Genomic DNA, 24,891 nt, shown 5'->3' with positions numbered 1-24,891 from the left:
AAAAATAAAGGGTACCCTACTAAGTACTCATAACTCACTGCAATCATCACTATCTAATGTATATCGATAACTATGATCGTTTAACTTTTTTTGTATTGCAAATAATTGAATTTTGTGTTTTGCATTGAATTCAGTAATAAATTCTTTTTAAAATGATATATACAAGTTTGCATTTTGTGAAACGTAACATTTTCTATAAGCATGCAAAGTTCAGAAACATAAAAAATTCCAAAAGTATCCACAATTTTGGCCACCACTGTATATCTACATCAATTTAAGTTTGCTCTTGTTGCCTAGTGGATAAAACGTTGGCTTCTTGAGTTAAAGATTTTGGATTCAAGCGTCACCAGAGTGATATTGTAATAGAATTAGTATTTTAAAAAAAATATATTTAAAGAAAATATTATGGCTAGTTTCACAGTAGCCCAGATGCTTCTTCAGTTTCCTGAAGGTGAAGTGTTGAAAAATGATGCTTACCTGCAAGGTATCGTAGCACGGAGGTAACATGCTCAAGTAAAAGATTCAGCTTTTACTAGGGGCTTGTATTGTGGATTCAGGCCTTGCTTTTTCGTACTTTTGATGATGGTACAAATACACTTTTTTTTTTTTTTTTTTTTTTTTTTTAAATCTACTGAAAATTTTTTGGGGGGAGGGGGAGTGACACAAGAAACTTGCATTTATTTTTCATTTTATTCATCATTCATACAAATCTAATTTTCGCTCGGCATTGTGTGCATTATCCTTCTTTTGACAACGAGCCTTTGGTATAATTCACAAGATCTGACTACTATGATCTGATTCTATTTTGGCTGACATGAGACTAGCAAAAGCAATACTGGTATTAGTATAAAACTGCTGTTTCATCTAATTAAAAATTTAGTGAGTTCTGAATTTTAAACAAGGGAAAAAAAGTAAGAAATGGTGTAAACAATTAAAGTGGTGACGAGTAAACTATTTGTTTAAAAAAATTAAGAAAACTGGTTATTTACACAGAAAAGAAGCTCGCTAGTATGTATCCGATTTCATATAATATTTCTATGCATTTTAATGGCTTCATGTTTGTTTTTCTTAACATGCATGACCACTTTTCGACAGGTTTAATCTTGATGATAATTTTTCCTTAATTTAAAAAACTTCTGCATGAGCATTAGCAAATTTGCTAATTGTGGAATTCACTTTTTAACGCAGAAAAAGAAGTATTATATAAAATGCAGTTACTTCAATGAGTTTTAGATAAAAGTGACCTTGTAAAATAAACCTTTAGATTGTGGCTGTTCAATCATATATGAATGACTAATTGAAGTAACTACTAACTGTGTTTAAGGTAAAAATATGTACATAAGGCGGAAACTAAAATATTTTTTTAAAAAATTGATGTTGTTTATTAACTTAAAAATAACTGCTTTTTGTAAGTGTGATATTTAATTTAGTAATGCTGTAAATCCTACATATATTTAAAAAAATATACATTTTTAATGCATTATTTAAACCAATTATGGGAAGTTTATTTAAGGAAGCATTTAAGGGAAGTTCATACATCATGCGAAAACATTTATGGTATTCTACCACATGAAAAATTTACTCTCCAAAAAAGAACCATATAATTAGGATTTTTTAATTATCATTCAACAAAATTCATAAATAAATTAAATTAGATATATACAGCATTTGATATACACAAAAATCCTTTTCTGTGATATCCTATTCCTATGCTCCAAACGATTCTTTTCTGCGATATTCTGACAAAAATTAGTTTTCTACCTTTGAATAAATAGTTCAGTGAGCGCTAGAAATTCATCGAATTGATGAGGTGTCATGCGAAAGTAATTTAAAAAAATTTTGTTTTGTTCAAACGTATTTCTTCAATTAAATTACTTGGATCTCCTTACTGCTGTCATCTTTCACATATTAATATAAACCACTGCATTCTGCTTCTCTTACACAAAGCAAGAAGTAAAATAAGTTTTAATCGAGCAGAAATTAAAACCATTTTAATTTTAAAATGTAATCGTAAAATGTCAAAATACCACACAAAAAATTCACATTTTTCCCCCAAGTTTCCGATATGAAGTGCTATCTAGTGCAAGTATATGACAACTTTTAAAGTTGCCGCGCTTGTGTGAACTGGCGTACGCGGAAAGCGTTTTTTTTACGCTTTGCCGCTTGACACTCCAACGGACCAGTATGAAAGCAGCTTAAAGGTTTCAAGTGATAAAGCTATTGCACAAATGTTGTTTAAATGTAAGAAGTATACTTTATACACTCATGTCCAAAATTATCTTTACATACCCAAAAATGATGATATTCAATGAAATATCGAATCAATGTGATCCGTATTTGCAGGGAATGTGTGAAAACCAAGCCTAATTAGCATTATCCAATCAAAAGTAATCAAACGGTTTGTGATATGCAAATCTAGGCGTTACGTCATCCAAGGGTGAATCAAGCGCTTTGCGCAAATTGAATATTTGAGTGAATTTCTGCAACATAGCGTTTGATTTCAGTGTGTAGGGACTCAAAGCGGTTTGTTATGGCTTCGAAGTATCATTTGGAAGAATCTGTAAAGTGGTGAATTATCGGCCGTTTAGAAGCAGGGCAGTCAATCATGGAAACAGCCACATGTCTGAATATTTCAAGACAGACAGTCTCTAAGCTATGGAAACAGTTTCAAAATGATGGAAGTGTTGTAAGGAGGCCTGGACAAGGTCGGAAACGAATGACAACTGCTTCTGAAGATCGGTATCTGGCATTAACTGCCCGTCTTAACAGAAAGGCTACTGCTCGCCAGTTAAGTTCAGAGCTTGCAGCCGCCACTGGAACTGTTGCATCACGGCAAACAATATACAGAAGGCTTAATGAAAAAGGCATTTATGCCATAAAGCCAACGGTATGTGTTTTACTGTCTTCACAGAAAAAGAGGGATCTCTTTAATTGGTGTAAAGAACATCAAAACTGGACTGAACATCAAAGGTCCCATGTTCTCTTTACTGATGAGTCGCGGTTTAGTTTAACTGGTGATTCTAAACGTGTTTACATCTGGAGGGAGTCAGGAACACGAAATGATCTCTCGAACATTGTGGAATGTGACCGTTTCGGTAGTGGAGGTGTGATGGTATGGGGTGGAATAATGATCGATGGACGTACGCCTCTACACGTGTTCAGCAGCGGATCTGTGACAGGCCAGATATATCGAGATGAGGTCTTAGATCCTTATGTAAGACTTTTCAGGGGTGCATATGGATCTGACTTTTTATTTATGGATGATAATGCCCGTCCACTTCGAGCAAACCTCGTTGATGAATTCCTTGAAAGTGAAGACATTAAGCGAATACCTTGGCCACCAAACTCTCCTGACCTTAACTCGATAGAGAACTTATGGGACTACCTTGGAAGAGCAATTGCACGTATACATCCTCCTCCTAGAGATGTAAATGCTCTGAAGACGGCATTGCTGGAAGAGTGGAGATTAATTCCCCAAACTGTGGTTAACAACGTTATTTCCAGCCTTAAAACACGTTGTGATATGTGTGTACAAGTCAGGGGAGACCATATTCCATATTAAATTCGTAAGACTTAAGAAAAAAAGGAATGATTAAGAAAAAGAATTAACTCTCTTTGTCACACTTTATTACCATTTTTATTGTTTCATGCTACAATTTTATATCATATGAGGTGATCTTCAATTTTTTCTTTTGCATTTATGTGTCATCATGTTATGTATGATTCCACGAAAATTCATTAAATTATAAGTCATAGTCTCTGAGAAATCCGTGAATTTATGCATGTAAACATAATTTTGGACATGAGTGTAGGAAGAAGCAATTTTTATAGGGTATATTATTTTTGGGTGGTAGGTTTAAATTTGAATATTGCAGCTTTTGTACCCTTATGTTATTGTAAATTTACATACAATTTGTCATATCTTGCATAAGTTGGGAATAACTATATAATTTTCATGATAAAATTCACTGTTGATTATATTTCTTTCTTTTTTTTTTTTAATATACAGGTTGACATGAATACTTTTCAATATTTGACAGAAAATGACTTAAATGAAATTGGCATCAGCAGTGAATCTCAAAAGAAGTTAATGGAAATTATTACAAAGTTAAAAAATACATGAAAATGAACAATGTTTAAATTTTCTTGTAACTGGTAGATCAAGATTCATTTACATGGTTCATTATTTTATGTAATGAATCAACAACTTTATGCTACTGAAATATCTTCAAAAAAGTAAATTTATGTAAATAAGATGTACATATATAAAATTTTTAATATAGTATGTTAAAAATACATCAAATAGTTGCAATAGCATATTCAATAGATATTAATAAATGGTATATTTTTAATAAAAAAACAAATGTGCTGATTTGTTTTGGGTTTAAATAAATTTAAAAAGTACTAGTTATAAGATTTGATTACTCTGTTTTTGAAGTAGAGACTGGCTTAGAATGAAATTCTGTTGTTTTCAGTAGTAAATTTAAATTACATAATATGGAAGTTGCAAGTAAAAATACATACAGTCAAAAGTCTTTAATCCGGACGCCCATAATTTGGACCTCAAAGCTACAAACTTTCTGCGCATGTGTTTACGCATGCGCATAATACGTTTACGTATGCACGTTTAATTTATAATGGACGGTATAAGCTAGGCTAAAATTATCTATTTCAGTTAATGTTGCAGATTGCGTTGTTCCTTAACCTTTAAATTGGATCCGGCTTATTATTTTTTGCAGAATGTTAGAGCAATTTTCTAAAAGTAAGCTTGAACTTTCGATTATGTCAAAAAGAATTTCCGATTCTGGAGCTGCCAAAGAATCTACGAAGCAAAAGCATGTTTCAATGTCCATCAAACAAAAAGTGGAATTGCTGCAAAAAAATGGATAAAGGCATATCCTTTGTTTCTCTAACCATTCTGAAATCTGTTTATCAATTTCACGCTGCTCTGCGGGAGGAGGGGATGTTGCAGCGCAATCCTTATCTTCAGAGCAGATGTTTTTATTATGTAGTATTTCATCTCTATATATTCCGTCTTTGATATTATTTAAACCAAATTCTTCGTCATTGTAAATATCACGGATACACATCAAATAGTTTTCTGGTTGCAATTTTCTAATTTTTACTATGCGTAATGTATGCTTTACGCATGCGTGCGTTGAAAGAAATGTTTAATAAAGTAAACAAATAAATATTAAAAATAAATATTAAGCTTTTTTTTGTAAATTTTGATACTCTTATTTCATAAATTACAGTTTCATATTTTTAATTTTATAATTTCTGCATGCCATCTTACCAGATTTAAATTGATGATCTATAATCTGGAATCGCCGAAGTCCCGACGAGTCCAGATTTAAAGACTTTTGACTGTATATGTCATCCATCTCTGTCAATATTCTGTAGCATAGCTAGAAAAGTTTGAAAGCCAATAACAGAATTTGCTAAGATCTAATTTAATTTATTCTTTTTCTAAATTTTGGACTTGTATTGAAATATTTAATGTACCATTAAAACTGGCCATACAGAAAGCAGAAACGTATTAACATATATTGAAAATTTTTCTCATGTGATATTTTCTAAAAATCGCAATGCTGTCATTATGTAACACAAAAATCGCTCTAAAATTCAGTGTAATATTTAGAACTATTTAAGAACAAAATATATTTTGATACAAGGTTGCAAACAAGGTGTTTTTCTTGTAATTTCCTTTTTCTTGTAATTTCCTTTTTTTTTTTTTTTTTTTTTTTTTTTTTTTTTTTTTTTTAAATCTTTGATTAAATAGTTTTAGAAAGGCAATGTGGTCAAATAGTTCGTTTACTTCAATAGTATTTTAAAGTTCTTTAATTTACCTTTTTTTTTAAATCATAAAAAATGACAGGGATTTAGTTTAATGCACAATTTATTACATGAAACTGGTTAAACTTTTGACTGTACAAAATAGGATTACAATTCCTTAAGTGTGAAAATATCAAACAATACAACATGTGCGGAAATTTTCTTCTAAGAAGAGAAGCCATTACAATATACATATAGTAAAATCTAAAATAATATTTTACAGCTAATGAGAGCAGACAAACTAATCTAAATAACACTATGTACAAAAAGATGACTATAAATTTTATACAGCATGACAAACATTTCAGTGTATAATTCAATATTTTTGCATATCAACTATCAACATTTGAAAATAAGAAAATTAAAACATTCAAAAATTAGTTTCACAAACATTACTTTGACTTTTACAGGCAAAACATGTAATTGAGCAGCTCACAGCATATACCTTAAATGCAACTTCAAAAATAATATCAGATATTTGGAGATTATTTTGTCATAGACAACATTATGATAATATGAAGATACTTATAAATTCAAAAGTCTTCTACTACAGAATTCCACAAAATCATTACTTTCATGAAATTGCGAGTGTTTATAATCCATATAATGTAAAATCAATTAAAACAATTACAGTGAAGAATGATCAAGAATATTATTTCATTTCTTAGAAAAAATATGGAGATCACCACCATACATTTGCAAAAAAGGAAAAAATTACAAAGTTAAAAAAATATTAGGTAATTTTTATGTCCAATTAGGTATTCATAGCATGCCCAATGGCCATTAGATAGGATTATAGTATCTCCCCCCCATTAGTCATTTTTTTATAACTGTCTCATTGCAGAGAACATTATTCCAAGAAACCAATATTACCTCTCATAGTTTCAGACTGGCAATCAGCATTTGCTACCCATAACACTAAGACTAAATTGCTATTTGTGGTATATTATGAAGTGTTGCTCATAATGTACATAGGGTGTTCACATATTTTTGAATAATTTTGATTAAGCAAAGTAAATGAAATTAATGAAACATAAAAAATTAACATCTCATGAATTAAATCAAAATTCCAGACAGAAGCTCATGTTTTCGACTTTTCCAAAGGAAAATATTTTTCAATACAAAAATATTGTAGGAATCTTGGAATCAAGATATGCAAGAAAACAATAAATAATGTTATTCATTATAATAATTACTGATTTATACAAGATATTCTTTCACACATGTTAATTCAAAAGAAAGACTTTGAGGATTATTTCAAAAAATAATCTGTTGGTTTAAAAGATTCGCCTGTTGAATAAGCACTACAGCTTTTAAAATGTTTGTCTTCAATGTAAATAAAATAAAGGTTTAAATTTTAAAATGTTTTATATACATATATATATATACTCGCACACCACAATCTTCATTGGCTTCCTCTGGCAGACAGTGGAGTTCCAAACTAGGAACAGAATTCTTTACAAAAATAATTTATCACATGAAAAATAGAAATTTGCTGACAATAGATGAATTATGGCTACAGTTGAAAATTTCTAACAAAAAACAATCTGTTATCATAAAAGAAGAGAGATAAACTTGAAAACTTGGTTTCAAAGTCTGAGGAAAGTTTTAGTAAAAGGTTTTATGTTTATAGCTGGTTTTTCATACAAAGGAAACCTAAAATTCAGTTGAAAGAATGAAACTAGACCCCTCATTATTGAAATAGTGTTTGACTCCCATATTAAAAAAAAAAAAAAAAAAAAAAAAAATCCTACTTCTTTTTCTGTACAATGTAAAAGAAATTTACTCAGACAAAGCCATGGATCATAAGTTAACATTTACAGTTAAATTTTTTGGAAAAAGGAAAGAAAAAAAAAATACATAACTTTTTTAACAACCCCTCTTGATGTAGTAATTAATTTGTAGCATGAACTAAGTTTTCAAATTGTTGGAAAGGGCATTTTCTGTATGTCAACCAAAGACAATTGACAAATTATGAAAAACAGCACAAAAGAAATGGGAAAATTTTCCATAATAAAATTAAGAAACGTGCTTTAATACTGAAGTCAGGTACACATCCAAAGTTGAGAAGTCTTATGGACTGAATTTTTAATATAATTCATTGCTTTGCATTAAAAGTGTTCAAAAATATGCAAGCACCCTTTGTTTAGTGAATAAATGTTTGTTATTATTGTATTCAAAGTGGAATATTTTTACAGTTATACATTACTGGCCATTGAAATTGCTAAGAAAAGAAGTCAGCCAACCAATGTGAAATTTGCATAACATATTGTAAGAAATAAAAATAAGTCATACAGCACATATGCAAATAATAGACATCCATACCACTAGAATTGGTACAAAAAAGAAAAGAGAACAAGATTTCATTGTGTTCCTTCTTTTTTGTACAACTAGAACTGTAAATCATGCATCATGACTTGAATAAAAAGAGGCAGCATATATCTCAATTTGATCTGGAAAAAAATAATAGCATATTGTGATTGTAGATTATCATATCATTATATGCTATTTGTGCTGATCAAAATCCTACCATTGTCATGCATATGTGGAATCGGTGGGTCTAGGACAAATGGGTGGAACTACATGCAGGCTCACACTGATCTTGACTACTGCCCAAATAAACATGTATCTTGTGTGGATTATCTATAGAAACCACGCAATCAAATAACATATTCTAGCACAGAAAATACAGTGTGCAGTACAAGAACTATCCACACAATTTAAAGTATTGTTTGAGGGTTCCAAAGTATCCGCATGGTGAACATTTCTTTGCCTAGCTTATAGCACAGGTGTCTGCAGTTACAGTGGTTTGTTGAAAATGCTTATAGAAGCAAGAATAGCATGATGTTTCAGATAAAACCTGTTCCTGCATCTTACATCAAGATAGGAAATGGGTGGGTAAAGGACAATGTGACAGAAATTATGTATTTTTTCAAGTTTATAACTTTATAGTGGTGGTCTATCAGTAGCTGAAGCTGTTGAGCACTGACAGTTCATCACAGTCGCAATTTAGGCACATAGGGAAAACTTAATAGAATCTTGTCTTATGCCTCATCATACTAATCTAACACTGAGAATTATGGTATGAGATGCAAATCCTTGCATCTGGTATGCATACTCAGTAGCTTGACCAGTGTTGTGTTACAAATGCCTATTATGTCATATCTTCAGGAAAAATTACAGCCACCATATGATATCACATACACTGGCATGGAAAGACCATGAACAGCTACAACAGATGCACTCTGGCAATGAATTAACAGCTGCCTGAATTGCAGTACCATAACCCCTAAAAATATAAAAATCTCTTCAACCCTGTTCTTAATTGTACAGCAATGATTATTGTTTCACCTGGTGGTCATATCTGGTATTTGATCACAGCATATTATTTTTTTTTATTACATGACACACAGCTAGTTGTGGTTTTGCCTTAGCCAGCACATTCATTGTATCTTTTCCCAGCTGAAACATCTGGTTTATGGTTCACAAACACTGGCATGATAAAGAATACCAACAACTACAACAGGCAATGAATTACAGGTGCTTGAATTGTAGTATCCCAAAATGTTTTTGGCAATTACAGTACATCCTGCAACCTAAAAAGATCAATATTGTTCAATACCTCACCATACAGTAGCTGTCATTTTTACCCATGGTGCCAATTTTAGCACTGATTATAGCTCATTCGTTTGTTGAAATTTTATAAGTTTCATCTTCACATTATAAAGAATCTGTAATCTAAATATATTTAATTGTGTTATTTTTTATCCTTGTTAGTGTTGCAATTTTTATGGCCAAGAACATAATTTCATAAGTACTAAATTTCTAATATTTTAAAATATGAATTTTTTATAATTAAAATTTATTTTTAAAGTAATTATTAATATCTATTAAATACTTCTATTATACTATTAAATACTTTTTATTACTTTCTGATGCATTTGTATTTAAAATACTTAATAGAAAGATGAGTAATTCCAATTACTTTATGTTTTAAAATATACAAATTTTTTGCAAGAATTTAGCTTTATTGCACATAGCATAATAATCACTGGAACTTATTTTGGTAAAATGTATTTTCAGTTTGGCAGGTATACATTAAACTTATTGAAATATGAATAAAAATATTAGTGTTAACAAATATACAATAACCATCAAATTCATTGTTGTGTCAGAAATTGAATTTGGTATCAATATAAAAAAATTTTATAAAAAAAGCCAACTATCTATTTGCATTTAAAAAATTTTCGTTTATATGTGAAACAGGAAGACAAATATTTGTTACATAATACAGTAGTTCATTTCTAAAAATAAAAGTTTTTCTGTTTTCATTAATTCATTAATTTAATTTTAAAATCTGAAGAGTCAAATGGTTTGGTATGTAGTTTAATATTCTTCACCTAACTCTTATCTTTTAAGCTTCTAATAACTATAATATAATTTTATTTACATATTATGCTAAAAAAACTTTTCTTCACCATCCAAACTTTGACTTTCTATTCATTACATATTATTATTACACTACATATTATGTAAATTGATATTTCTCTATTAAAAATAAAATGTAAATTAACTATTAAAATTTCTATTAAAAATAAAATGTAAATTAACTATTAAAATTTCTATTAGAAATAAACTGTAAATGAAACAAAATGCTTAGCATATGATAGAAGAAAATTATGTAAATGTCAGTTAAAATTGCCAGAAACTTATCAGCAAAAGATGAACAAAATTAAAATCCATGTCTGTTCTTATGAACAATTTTTTACAGCCTGTATGTGTAACTTTGCCTTAATTTTTATCTATTTTGAAACTAATTGATATATGCAATACCTAACTAGATTTTGATTTTTATCTTAACATATATTTTGTTCAGTTGATTAAAAATAAGCTTTTTACATAATTTTAAAACTTGAATTCTACAAACATTAAAAAAAAATTTTTTTGAAAGCAAATACAGATAACATTAACACCAGCATCTCACATATATTTACGATAATGTTCTCCAGCTGAAATTGTTATTATTTTAAATGAAATGGCAAGTTGTATTGTTAAGAGCACACAGGATAAACACGTAATGCTTATATCTCATTCTCTTAACATATATTCAGTAATTTTATTATAAAATAATGAAATCAAATAGCACAAATTTATAATATATGCATATAAATTATGTACAATGCATTATATATAGTAATATGCTTTATAACATATATTTAAATTATGTTTTACAAAAGAAAGTTAATGAGATTCAGAAAATAAGATATTGGCACATTAGAAATAGTTTAATTCTGAAGTATAATTTTTATGCCAAAAAGACTGATTAGATATTGGCATATATATATATATAGTTAAAAAAGGAAATAGAGTATCTCCTCTCCCAATTAAGCAAGACTGAGGCAATTATAGCATCAACTGAAGATTAAAACAATGTAGCTTAGTAATCCTCCTAACTGAAAATATAGACCTTAAAACTCAGAATTTACTCTTACACTGTAAAGCACAACCATTTTTTCAGAGATTTAATCAAAATTCCTGTTAAATTATTTGTTTAATAAAGTTAATTTATGTTAGAAGTGTGCGATAAAAGTCATACAAAAGTCAAGATTTACAATTTTAATCAAAGAAAAGTTCAAGATCATATTTCCCACTCTTTTTTTTATTTATTTATTTTTACTATTTACCTACAACTTTTTGCACTGAAGTTTTTCTACAATAAAAATTACGTTTTAGCATTTTTCATCACATTATGTCAGCAGTGTTTGTTCACTTGGTGATTGTAAGTTACCATTTTGTCATCAGCTGTCCATCTTTCATATAATTAATTCATATATTTAATTTCAAAGACTTACTGGGTAAAGTGCAGAATCGCCCACTTATTTGTTTGGCGCTTTTGACAAGAGTAAGAAGAATTGGATTTTTGTCAATTTTCTTTGACTTTTTAAGTGAAAATAGGTCGATGTATACATGGATAAAGTTAAGTGAGTGCGCAATGCCATTTTTGTGCAATTCTAGGATGTTTTTTTAAGTGCAAATAGATTGATGTGTACATGGATACCGAGTATGTGCAATTCTTAAAAACGCACCAAGCAGTGGTTGATTCTGCACTTTCCCTGACTTACTGCCCGCCCTATGTATTTATATATATATATATAATAATTTATTTTATAGTAATAATTTTATATAATTTTTTCGTTAATATATTATCTCCTTTGAAAAAAGTAGTTAGAATTCTATTGAAGTAATTCATAAGCATATTTAAAATGAAATCTTGAACATATATATATATATATATATATTCAATATTATAGATTCATTCAAGAATATATATATAATCGTGAACATATACATATATATATAATTACATTTTTTTTCAATATATATATATATATATATATATTAAAATTTAGAATAGCATGTATGTCTTAAAAAATAATGTCCTTCAATAAAAGTGCTTCTTGTAATATTTTAGCTTGAAATGATTTCTTAACAGCAGTGGTGGAAAACAAAACCTAAAAACTGACAACTGAAACACTTTAAATTTAAAAAAAAGAAGAAGGGAAAAAAAAAAAAAAAAAAAAGATGATGACAGCAATTTTATTACAGAATGGTTTGGAATTATAAAGTATCTTAAGTATGTTATGCTTATTAAACATTCAGAAATATAAAATGCTTTTTTATGAAATAAAACTATTTGTATTAGGTCACATAAATTTAAACTACATTACAAGGATATTAGCACATTTATATGGAAGAAATGCACACTAATATCCGAACTAAAATAAGACTAAAGTCAACTTTAGACTAGTGTTGATTTTATTGAAAATTTTATTTTGAGAGAGAACAGAAATGGGACCCTGTTCTTCAAGAAGCATAAATATTTTATTCAAACATTTTCAATCCCTGATAAAATAGGACTTCATAAGTATCACCTGAAAGAGTTTTTCCATAACTTCTACACTAATTTAATTAATAATTGGGTAATTGATGCCTGGTTTTAGTTAATCAATTCACTTTCTTTTTATCACAGTAGTGAACATATTGCTTATTTCATATAAAAGCATGCTAATAAATAATGACTTTTAATTTTTTTTTTCATGTTATAAGTCTTAAAAGTAACAATCATATTATAAACTATGAACAAATGTATTCATTACTTTAAAATACATGCATTCACTTGCATAAAATAAGTTATTTAAAAAATTAAACATCAAACAATCTTCACGTCTTTGCAATATCTCAAAGTGAAACAAAGAATTAAAATCAATTATTACATAAAATTATTGCCTTTTAGAAGTATGTCAAACAAATGTCTACAACTACTAAAAAAGATTTTTTTAGGAATCACAATCATTTTCCTCACTCAGGAATATTTTGATATTAATCAAATTCATAAATGCTCAGTTAATTTTAATGATTAAAAATAAAAATACGGCCTAAAAATACACTTAATTGAACATATACAGCTCAATAGCATTACAGCCTTATTAATAGCAATGTTAAAATATCACATTTTGGACAACCAGAACTAAACTTAGCGAAGATATTTTTTATACAACCAAGACTAACCATTTTTACAACTCAATCAGATTAAAATTATGAGATGAAAAATCAATATTTATAGTTTTTTGGTGTAATGATTCTGAACACAGAAGGATTTTAAAATATACAGTTAAAGATGATAACTAACATAGGAAATCATGCATACTGAAATATTAACCTTAAATTTTCTATTCAGATTAACTATGTACAAGCTACAACACATTATATTGCATTACAGAATAAAGTAAAACTAATGGCAAGTTAATAAATAATATGATATTATTAGACCATTTTTCTTAAAGTTATCTTCCAGATGCAGTGATCTGCTGCATCTTGCAAAGGCTGCTGACTTATTTTTGCTAATTTTTTATCTAGATTTATGCATTTATCTTTTAAGAAAGCTGCAAGGATCCTTTTAATTCAAAACAAAAAGAAGTTTCATTTGAAAAGTTCAGATATTCCTTCAGTAGCATATGATTTTAATATTGAAATAAGCAGTAACAGATATTTATGGTAAAATGATTAACATGATATTAACCAAAAATGTTTATATTTTTTAACATTAATAAACTGCAATATTTTTAGCAAATATAATAATAAGAGGCATATGCAGATAATTTTTATGATTTTTGATCTTATAGTATTAAATCAAATTTGAAATCACTCATGGCACATGATATACAAAATGCATATTTAGTTAAACAATTCACTGCCGACAAAAACACGTCAGTAACAACTCAGTTTTCTAAGTATGTTATTTGAATGAAAAGATGAACATAGTTTTCCTGATCTAGTTAAAAATTATCTATTCTGCATATATTATTTAAAACATTAAATTTGTTCACTAAGCTATCCCTAGTAGTTTGTTTCTTGACTTATTAAAGAGTACTAATAACAATAAAATAGTCATGAAGTAATTTAAGGAAGTGGAAAAAGTCTTGTAATTTTTTTTCCCTTGTTAAATTTAAATCTTAATTATTTTTAGTTATCTTTTATCTATTAAGTCCTTTACAAAAAATAATTGTGTTTTGTTTAAAAGACTACTGCCAAATACAAAAATATATTTCATTTTTGCACAGAAACAATTTTTCTCTTTTGATTGCCTAATATTGCATGAAATAATAGTATTTATTAAAACCTACACGTTATCACTTTTTTAATATTCATTTGCTTCCAAGTAAAGAAAATATCAGAAGTCTCCTTCTTACATATAACAAAGTTTTGTCAAAAATATATTTAATTAAGGAAGCACATACTTAATACTTTTTCAGTGTTGAAGCAGTGTGCAATGTTTTCACTACAGAGATCTTTAATGAGTTTATGTTTAAATGAATCCATAGGCAGTGCATGGCCAGCTCTAAGCTTGTAAAAATAATAAATACAAGATGCAGCAAAATACTTTTTTAATCTGATTTATTAATCAATGAACTAATTTATATGAAAAAGAAAAAAAGTGAAAATGCTGATATTTTCATTACGAGTTCAATGTATCTAACTCATTCGGAAATCTTTGACCATCACAACAGTCCATCTTAATTTTCTTTTTCTAGTGTCCAGAATCTCATGTCAGAGCAAAAACGTTGTTGGCATAGATTTATTTTAGTTGATATTTCTATAAACAAGCTTGTAAGATGATTTTCTTTTAACTTTGAATACCCACAAAATAAAGTTAATTAGAATTTTTCATCATTTTATTTACTTTCATATATTCATATTCTAATTATACTGTGCATCTTACAGCAAAGAGAAAAACTGCTAATTTATTTTTTAAATTTAACATGATTATACATCTAATGCACACATATATAAACAGTCAGACAAAAGAATTCAATATACAGGAAATTTACATAAGTGAACAACATATAAGAAATTTATAAACACATTTGAAACAAAAATAACAGAAATAACGCACCAACATTTGCACAGTGTCATTAAAATTTTTAAAAAGTTACAATAAATGAATGACTTAGTCATCTATTTACAACAAACCAAATTTTAAGCAAAATATTTTACATTAGTTTTTTATGTTTGAAATTTTTTCTATATTTTAATGTATGAGAAATTAACAAAAACGTTAAATAAAATATTGGAAAATGAACCATTTACTTAACACTATTTATCATACAATTAGCACTTAGTCGCATAAATAAGCATTCAATAAAATGGTTCAAGCATAAAATTAAAATTCGAACAAAATTAACATATATATATATATTAATTTACTTTAAAAATCAGGATATAACACCAGGCTCATATAACACTCAAACAAAAGTTATATTTACTGTAGTTATTTTGCATCACCCATTTCAAGACTGTCTGTTGTAGCATCCAAGTCTTTAGTTTTCTCATTGGCAGCAACTTGAGCTTTTTCTGCAATCTTTTCAACATCATTTCTATCTACTTTGTTATCCTCTTTCAAGTTTTCCTCCTAAATTTAAAACAGTATTAAATGAAAAAAAATTATAATTTCCTCTAGTCTTTTTCCTGCTCTTAAAAAAAATGAAAGGTAGAATTTTTGCTTACACATTCTGTCATAAACTTTCATTCACAAGAATACAGAACATATTTACGCTTAAATATAAATAAAAAGAAAATGCAATAAACCTCCCTAATAATGGACACTCATAGGATCATTAATTTTGTCCACTAAACAGAAATGTCCTTTATTTGGAAGGTATAAATATTAAAAAAAAATTAACTATACTTCTTTTTATTTCACGAATTTGTAGTCGTATGATTTTCTATTACTAAAAATGAGTTCCAGTAAGTATATTATGCATATTACTACTTTAAACAATAATTAATATTCGCATATTACTACTTTGAACAATAATTAATATTCAGCACATATTTTTAACTATCAATAAATTTCATCATGAATGCATAAATGTTTTAATATCTTTAATTTCTTCTGTGCTTAATTCCTTATCAAATTATTTACACAATTATACATTAGCAGTTTTTTTTTAACTTTATTCAGGGAAATCTTATTAATTTTGTCATTTGTGTCAATTAAAATGAAAAAATGAGAGTATTTAAAATATTTTTAAGTATTTTTTAATGCATATTTGTATTATTGATCAATTGCTTAATCTAATTCATAGGATCTAAAATGTTCACTATTTTAGTCAGATGATCACAATTTTGAGATAAAGCTGCTTTGGATAAAGTATGGTATTTGAAAAATTTCGTGCACTTAAGTTTGAATTTTATCTTGATCACATAGACATGATGGTACTGGGAAACATAAAATGTCTATATTTTTAGGTTTCAGGATAAAAAGATGAACAATAGCAAAATTTTCAATTTTCCTTTTTGCATTAAAATATAATGAGCATACATGGTACCATGTCACAAGCCTTTATCTGCTTCCCATGCTTCAAAAATGTGCTGAGGATGCATTGAAATCATTATTCATTGATTTGGAATGCACTTATACACTGATCAATGCATCAAAAAGGAAGAGGCTATGAATGAATGATTTAGAGAAAAGCAAAACGTTTCTTTTGTGGAATACACACCAGATTCCATAATGTTTTGAAAAGAACAAATACACACCAGATCCCATAATGTTTTGAAAAGAACAAAACAGGAATTCTTTGCTTTTGTGTAAAATAAACTGCATAGCACTCCTTATTGCCTCAAATATCTGTTTAACAAATTGATACAAGTCATTCACTGAATCACAGACTTAGAGAAATTCAGTTCTATCACCAATAACATTTTTTCAAATAAGCACATTTTTGAAGATTATCTCTGTATTAATAGTTCAGTGAATGAAACAAAATAAGAATTCTAATCTTTCGATTCCACTATAATCAAAATTTTTCAATAAGAAGAAATGTTTTCTAATATAGCTCTAATTTTGTTAAACAAATGATGATTATCAAACTGATAGGCAGGTGAAACAAGATTATGCATACTGAAAAATCTACATTTTAGTTTTGAAATTTACACATAGTTCACTAAACCTAAGAATATTTAAGCAAAAATATAAGATTTCATAACTAACTAAAATTTACCGTTAACAGTTTTTTTACATTAAAAATTAATTTCAATCATGTATCGCAACAAAATTAATTTTCACAAACAAAATTCAAAACTGTTAAAAGAAAGTTTATTAAAAATTTCTGCAGAGTTAATATTTCGAAAGGAATATACAAGTTTAGTCACAATCCTTACCAGTAAAGTATTTTTAACATTAAATGTCAGGCATATGGCAATTTTTTTTCAAAAACCTATGTTTTTTCCACCAAAGGAAGCAGAACAAATAAATTTGCTATCGAAATTACAAGAATTACTTAATTCTCATGTATTTAATATGGTAAGTAAAATTTTCAATAATTACTTTAAAATGTTGCTTGGAATATTTATTTTAAACTGAATTCTATGCTTATGATGACTCTTAAAGAATTGGGGACAATGATGAGTTGCTAAGAAATAAATTTAATAATTTTGAGGATTCTGTTTGGTGGCAGCCATGCTTGAATATGAAATGCATTTTTATAAATATGAAGCATGAAATATTTGAATATCAGAAATATATATAATATTTAATATCAGAAATGAAATATTTTTAGAAAAGTTAGATTAAAATAATACAACAGATAAAAATACATTAATGCAATCAAGGATTAAATAATAATACAAATCAAACATAAAATGAATTGGAAGTAAAGACAAATGCATTATAAACTTTAAAAAAAAAATGAAAATAAATATTTAAAATGTACATACTTCTGTTGTACCAAGTGTCTGCTCCTACAAAAAAAAAAAAAAAAAATATATATATATATATATATATATATATATATGCACACACATACATTTTTAAAGGGGAAATAAGAATATTTACAAAAATAATATTAAATTTAATACTGCAGAATTTAAAAAACAAAACTTACCAAAAGAACAGATAGAGCGATATTGGCAGCCTTTGAAAGGGCAGAACATATCTAGAAAGGGGGAAATTTTTAGAGTAATATAAATTAAAACCTAATCAAGATTGGCATAAAGATAATAATTAAAATTAATATGATGATGTATACAGGCAATATAATAAAAAAAAGTAATGTATGATAAAATACAAACATTAAATACAATAACGCACAGAATTTATACTAAATTCTCTCATTTAATGTTGTTCCTTATAAATTATTTGAAATGTAATTTATATATAATAACTTTTTATATTAAAATGGCAATACTTTCATACACTAGATAAAATGTTGCATCTGCAAAATATTATAACTGAATTCATTACGATTTGAAGAAAGCAGTTTTATATCTGTTTAGCTTTCCACATATATTTGTTAACATTATACATCTCTTTGCATATTCATAAAGCTAAACAAGAAAGTAAAGTTACCTCATCAGCTGAAGGTTGAGCCTCAAAAACATGACAATGAAAGGATGGTCTACTTTCAGAATCCAGTTTAGTTCTTGTTATAAACCCAAGCAATCTGCAATAGTTAGAAATATATTTTATTAACTTTATCAGATAGAATGAAATACCTAAAGTTAATGTTTTCATTCATATTACTTCGTAATGAAAATCATAAAACACTTAAGGTTTCTAAAATATAATTTTACAAACCTTAAAACGCTTATAATTTCTCAAACATAATTTTACAATCTCACACATTTGGTAATTTTCTTCCAAGCTAATTAATAGGACTATCAAAGACTATATACTAAAAAAATTATCAAATTAAAAATTTCTTATTTGAAAGAATTTGATAAAGCTCAGTGATAGATTCAAAAAACTAATAAAATGCAATTAATTAAAACTGCTTTCTCCGACACTGAAAACACACATTTTGAAATGACATAATTATATGATATGTACAATGAATAATGATATTACTAATTGAGCAATGCCATGAAAGTTGTTGATAATATATCAGCATTTATGATATAACTGAGAGTTTATAGTTAGCAGATTAGAGTGTAAGATACAAGTGAATATTTTACTAGGCATCAAGTAGTGATATTATCATCAGCTACTAGTCCCATCAAAACTTATACTATATCAATAAAAACAAAAAAAAAAAAAAAAAAAAGAAAGGAAAAAAAAAGAAAACTGCTTCCCTCTTTAAATTTTATAAGCATTGTTATTGGAAAGTATTTCTAAGTTGATGATCATGGTTGTTATAAATTACTTCACAGGTCATGATCAATCAAGAAGTGATCTCCAATAACCATGAGAATGCCTTTCTACATAATTCAGACAATGAACTGAATGGTAAATTATATATTATTTGTGTAGAGGGATATATATGTGCTGTGCTAAAAAAGAAAAATTGAAGGTAAAAATAACAACAACAAAATTATATTCCTACAATTTCCACTAATAAATTTACAAGGCATGTTTGGTGAATGATAAAGAAGCCTTCACAATTTAGAAAAATATATATAATAAAAATTTAAGTTTTATTGTATCTCTGATATTTTACCTTTATTTTAAATTTCAATAAGATATTAGTTCATTACTAATTGCCATTTTATTACGTTGCTCACTACTTCGTGCTAGTGGAAAACATGTTCTGAGTTACTGAAAACTAGAATAAAAAAAATTTTAAAAATTCATGCAAAATTAGCATCCATAGGAAAATTAATAGTGCAATTTTCAGTACATGATAATTTTCAGTTTTGTATTACTTAAAATTCTTTTTCATCAAACTACTGGCAAGAGCAAAAAGTTTATAGAAATCATAAAGAATATCTTTTTTAAATTTCAGTACCTATTATTTTCTTTATGTGTAGTCCAGAAAGAAACATCTTCCAAAGGAAACATTGCTCGAATAGCCTGATGAGATGGATCTACAATCCTGGTATGAAAGTAATTAATTAATGTAAAAATCAAAAAAGGAAACTGAAATTTGTTCATTTTTATGAAATTAAAGGATTAAAATATACAGAATGTAACAAAAGGGGAAAAAACCCTTATTAACACTAAAAATTGGCTTAAATATTTATTGAGAAAAATACAGCACTTTCATTATAAAATTTTTGTCTCAAAGGAATAACAGTGCTAATTTTCATTAAATATATGAAACGGGCATAAAAGCCTTTAAAAAGTAATCATTAAAAAAATTATACATGTTCTATCGCAAGGGTTCTCAATCAGAGAAAATAAGGGAAAGAATGTGATCATCATTTTATTTAACTAAGTAAAACACTTTAAGTTTATAAATATGAGAAAAAAAATTTCCCTTTTATTCAAATTTTGGCATTTACGAACATTTTCTGCATTTTTTTGCTTAATTTAAAAAAAGAGATTAGAAAATAACGTAAATTTAAATAAATGCATGTATGTATTTTTGAAGTTTTGAAAAGTACAAGAGGGAGAAATGATCTTCTAGCAATGGTGAAATGGATGCATGAGGCGAAAAGGGTTAAGAACAAATGCTCTATGGCCTTTCTACATATATGTGTGCATCACTTGAATCTTTTAATAAGATTAATTTAATTTTTAAAAAAATTTTAAATGATTGTTATATCTGCCAACATGATTATAAATTTACAAATTTTCTTACATATCCATAAAAACTGATACACATGTACCCACTCCAAAGGTTACTCAGATTAGAAAAATAAATGCAATAAAATTCAAGTCTTATTTTACACTTATTTAAGTCTTATATTTAATTTAGTCTTATTTTATCTTTTATTTATTACATTGCTGTGGTAAAGTATGTTTCATAAATTTAAAATGGGGGAGGGACAAAATACAAAAGTTAAGGAACTTAAGCACTGTACGAAGTCTTATCATATTATATATAGTTAATTTCATTCCTTAAAACAGTCAAAAACGAGATACTATTCTTGAATGCCTCTAATCAGAAATACGAAAGTTTAACTAAGTAGACAGAACAGCTGCCAGTGATGAATTAACAGCTGAAGTAAGTGTATATATATGAAGAAAGTGACTCCAAGTATTAGCTTGAGGTTGCAATAAAAACAGACTTAATGATGGAGGAAATGACAGAAACTGTTTTCTTTGAGTTAGGAAAGTTAATGCAATAGGTCAAGAGACTAAAAAAACATAGTGTTATAAAAGCACTGTATGGGAAAGTTGCTGAAATGGAAGAAAAATTTATTAAATATTGCACTATAGAATGATGTATGAATAAAGCTTGCTGATGAGGTCCTGTTACCAGTGATGTTACCTTTCATATCAGGGCCACTTTTCAAGAGGATAACATTTTGTTGAATATGTAATACTTCCGCCTATGCGCGCACATAACGATTGGAACTGATTGCGTAAGTTTTACAGCGCACTCAACGATTTGTGATGTAATCAGTGTTCTATTTTTAGTTTAGTTTGTTAATGAATGCCTTAGGAAATGGATGCGTAGTTTTTGATCTCTTGTAATAACCTCTCTTTTATAACTTGTATACAGATTAAAGTTTTAAAAAGCTGAACCTGTGCATATTTTTTGGATATACCTGAATGAAGAACCCGGTGATTCAGATAAGTACTATTTTGCTTACCTACTGTTGAAATGCTTTATGCATTGATTAATATTGTCTATTGAATTGACACAATATTAATTTGGCATCCCGTGCTGAGACGAAAGAGAATTAATCGATGATTGATATTAATGAATTTATGTATTTTGAATTTGAAAGGCACTTATTGAATTCTTTAAGATTTTATATGTTATATGTTTGATTCAGTAAACATGTCAGTAGAAGATATTACTAAAGAAAAAGAGAGGTGGTTTGAGAACGTCCATTACCAGAATTCTTAAGAAAATAGAATTTGAACTAGATAAGTCTTCTGTTGATATAAATTTGTTAGAAGAAGACTTAGAACTCTTGAATGATAAGTTTGAATCCCTTAAGATAGCTGATTCTGAAATCGAAGGTACTTTGAAACCAGAAGAATTCGATGAAGATATTCAAACTACAGAAGAATATCGCAAAAGAATTCTGTTGTGGAAATTTAGAGAGAAAAAACGGATTCATTAGGCAAACCAAAACTCTACTGTTATTGATACAAATCTATCTAATCCTCAAATAGTTAATGATTCAGCGAAATAGAAGTTTAAGCTTCCTAAAATAGAATTTAAGTTGTTCGGCGGTGATATCAAAGAATGGTCGTCATTTTGGGCACAATTTGAGAAGATACACAACGATAATGAAATCACAAAGGAGGATAAATATCAGTACTTATTACTAAAGGGTTCAAGAGCGCGAGAACTGGTTGAATCATTTCCGGCCACAGCTGACAGTTATGAAAACGTAATACAATGTTTAAAGGCAAGATTTAGCCGAAATGACATGTTAATCGAAGTGTATATTAGAGAAGTTCTTTCATTGATGATTAATAACGCAATCGGTAAAGGCCCTAAAATGCTTCTTTTTAAACTTTACGATAAGATTGAAACTCATTTAAGGTCTTTAAATATGTTAGGTGTTTCCAGCGCAAATTATTCTTCAATACTGTATCCGTTGATTGAATCTTGTTCACCTGTAGATATATTGAGAGTTTGAGAAAGAAATTTGAATTCCATATCCCTAACATCTAAAGAAGACACTGTTGATAAGTTAGATAACCTGATGAAATTTTTATGTCACGAGATTGAAAGTGAAGAGAAAGTGCGTCTAGCACGGACCGGATTTAACCGTGAAACCGAAATCAAAAGCAAAATTATTTCACCCGCGTCAGTTTGACAGGAAAGATTTACTCCGACAGCTGCAGAGTTATGTAATGCTTTGGATATTAAAAAGGAAACTTGTGTATTTTGTAACAAAGCACATATGAGTAGCCAATGTAGGTATGCTGATAATTTGCCTTATGAAGAGAAAAAGAAAATGCTGCTAAAAAGGGGTGCATGTTTCAGATGTTTAGCAGTAAGAAAGCATATTTCTCAATTTTGTAAAATGAAAGTACCACCGTGTGAGATTTGCGGTAAGGGTCATTTTAAATTACAGTCAAAAGTCGTTAATTCAGACACCCATAATCCGGAATGATCTATAATCCGGACCTCAAAGCTAAAAACTTTCTGCGCATGCGCCGCGTTGACACATGCGCATAGGCATTTACGCGTGCGCGTAAGATCTTTACGACTGCGCAGATGCGTGTGCGCAAGTGCAGAATACATTTTCGTGTGCACGTTTAATGTATAACGGATGGTATAAGCTAAAATTATCTATTTTAGTTAATGTTGATGATTGCATTGTTCCTTAATCTTTGAATTGGATGCGGCTTATTATTTTTTGCAGACTGTAAGAGCAATGTTACAAAAGTAAACTTGAACTTTCCATTATGTCAAATAGAATTTCCGATGCTGGAGCTCCCAAAGGATCTACAAAACGAAAGTATGTTTCGATGTCCATCAAACAAAAAGTGGAATTGCTGCAAAAAATGGATAAAGACATGAAGAAGGTGACACAGAGGTTAGTGAAAACGAAAAAATTTCGATTGACAAGTTAGTCGGTATTCTCGATACAGCAATTGCGGGACTTGATCAGCGGAACTTTGTAACTGAACAAGAAATTATGTCTGTTTATAGAATTAAAGAGAAAGTATTATCACATAAAACGAAGCAACTTAAATAACTTACATTGAAAGAAATGTTTAATAAAGTAAACAAATAAATAATAAGCTTTTTTTTTTTGTAAATTTTGATACCCTTGATCATAATTGTTCTTTATTTCATAAATTACGGTTTCATGTTTTTAATTTTAGAATTTCTGCATGCCATCTTACGAGATTTAAACTGATGATCTATAATCCGGAAAAATCGATAATCCGGAATTGCCAAAGTCCCGACAAGTCCGGATTAACGACTTTTGACTGTAATGTGTACTGAAAAATGCAATCCCGAAAATTCGAACCGATCGCTCCAGGTGGAGGAGAGACAAATCAAAAGTAACGACTCCGCTCTATCTAACAAAACAGCTACTTCTCTCTCTTGCAAACACTTATTGTTCGTCTTAGGAATAAGAATAAAACGAAATACATAAGGGTATTAATTGACTCAGGCAGCAGTAAATCTTAGTTGTCAAATTTTGCAATAATGGAAATGGGATATGAATGTATTGGTGAAGAAATTTTAACACATAGTTTGTTCAGCGGTATAGAAATTATGGAAACACATAAGAGATGTTTGATTCGCCTTAGCAATTTTTCAGATAATTATTGATGTAATTTCAAGGTGTTAAATCAAGAAAAAATTTGTTCCGAAGTCCCAAAAATACTGCGTGGTAAATTTATGATTGAAATTAAGAAATATAAAATTTTTCTGTTTGATTTGAATGATAAAGTAGATCTGTTGTATCAATTCTCTCCTGATGAGATTCATGGACTCATAGGGGCTGATGTCGTAGGTAAACCGTATACCGGAAACATAAAACAGTTAGACTCAGATCTAGTCTTGATGGAAATGCGGCTTGGATGGACACTAATGGGTAAGACTGATACGATCGAAATTTCAGATAGCACGAATGGCGTTATGTCACTACATATAAACGATGTAAGAATTTCAGACTTATGATGACTTG

General features: G+C 28.4%; 2 protein-coding genes across 11 annotated transcripts in view; one reads left to right on the top strand and one right to left on the bottom strand.

Moving 5' to 3' along the window:
- Nucleotides 1–4,372, top strand: part of LOC118194398 (ankyrin repeat and SAM domain-containing protein 6-like) — a 117,893-nt gene extending 113,521 nt beyond the window's left edge. For all 6 annotated transcript variants that reach the window (XM_085816366.1, XM_085816353.1, XM_085816357.1 and 3 more), the window contains one exon: nucleotides 4,010–4,372. In XM_085816366.1, coding sequence (XP_085672492.1) covers nucleotides 4,010–4,123 — 114 coding nt within the window. In that variant the 3' untranslated portion in view covers nucleotides 4,124–4,372. The remainder of the gene's footprint in view (nucleotides 1–4,009) is intronic.
- A 1,509-nt stretch (nucleotides 4,373–5,881) lies between these two features.
- Nucleotides 5,882–24,891, bottom strand: part of LOC118194397 (DCC-interacting protein 13-alpha-like) — a 104,825-nt gene continuing 85,815 nt past the window's right edge. For all 5 annotated transcript variants that reach the window (XM_035365549.2, XM_035365550.2, XM_035365545.2 and 2 more), the window contains 5 exons: nucleotides 20,121–20,207; nucleotides 18,746–18,839; nucleotides 18,282–18,332; nucleotides 18,115–18,138; nucleotides 5,882–15,805 (listed from right to left, as the gene is read on the bottom strand). In XM_035365549.2, coding sequence (XP_035221440.2) covers nucleotides 15,665–15,805; nucleotides 18,115–18,138; nucleotides 18,282–18,332; nucleotides 18,746–18,839; nucleotides 20,121–20,207 — 397 coding nt within the window. In that variant the 3' untranslated portion in view covers nucleotides 5,882–15,664. The remainder of the gene's footprint in view (nucleotides 15,806–18,114; nucleotides 18,139–18,281; nucleotides 18,333–18,745; nucleotides 18,840–20,120; nucleotides 20,208–24,891) is intronic.

The sequence above is a fragment of the Stegodyphus dumicola genome, chromosome 1 (assembly GCF_044657685.1).
Source record: "Stegodyphus dumicola isolate Sdum_Otavi_A_Nest chromosome 1, ASM4465768v1".
Lineage (NCBI taxonomy): Eukaryota > Metazoa > Arthropoda > Arachnida > Araneae > Eresidae > Stegodyphus > Stegodyphus dumicola.
The sequence above is the reverse complement of the archived record's forward strand: the minus strand, read 5'-3'. Positions and strand labels throughout refer to the sequence as shown.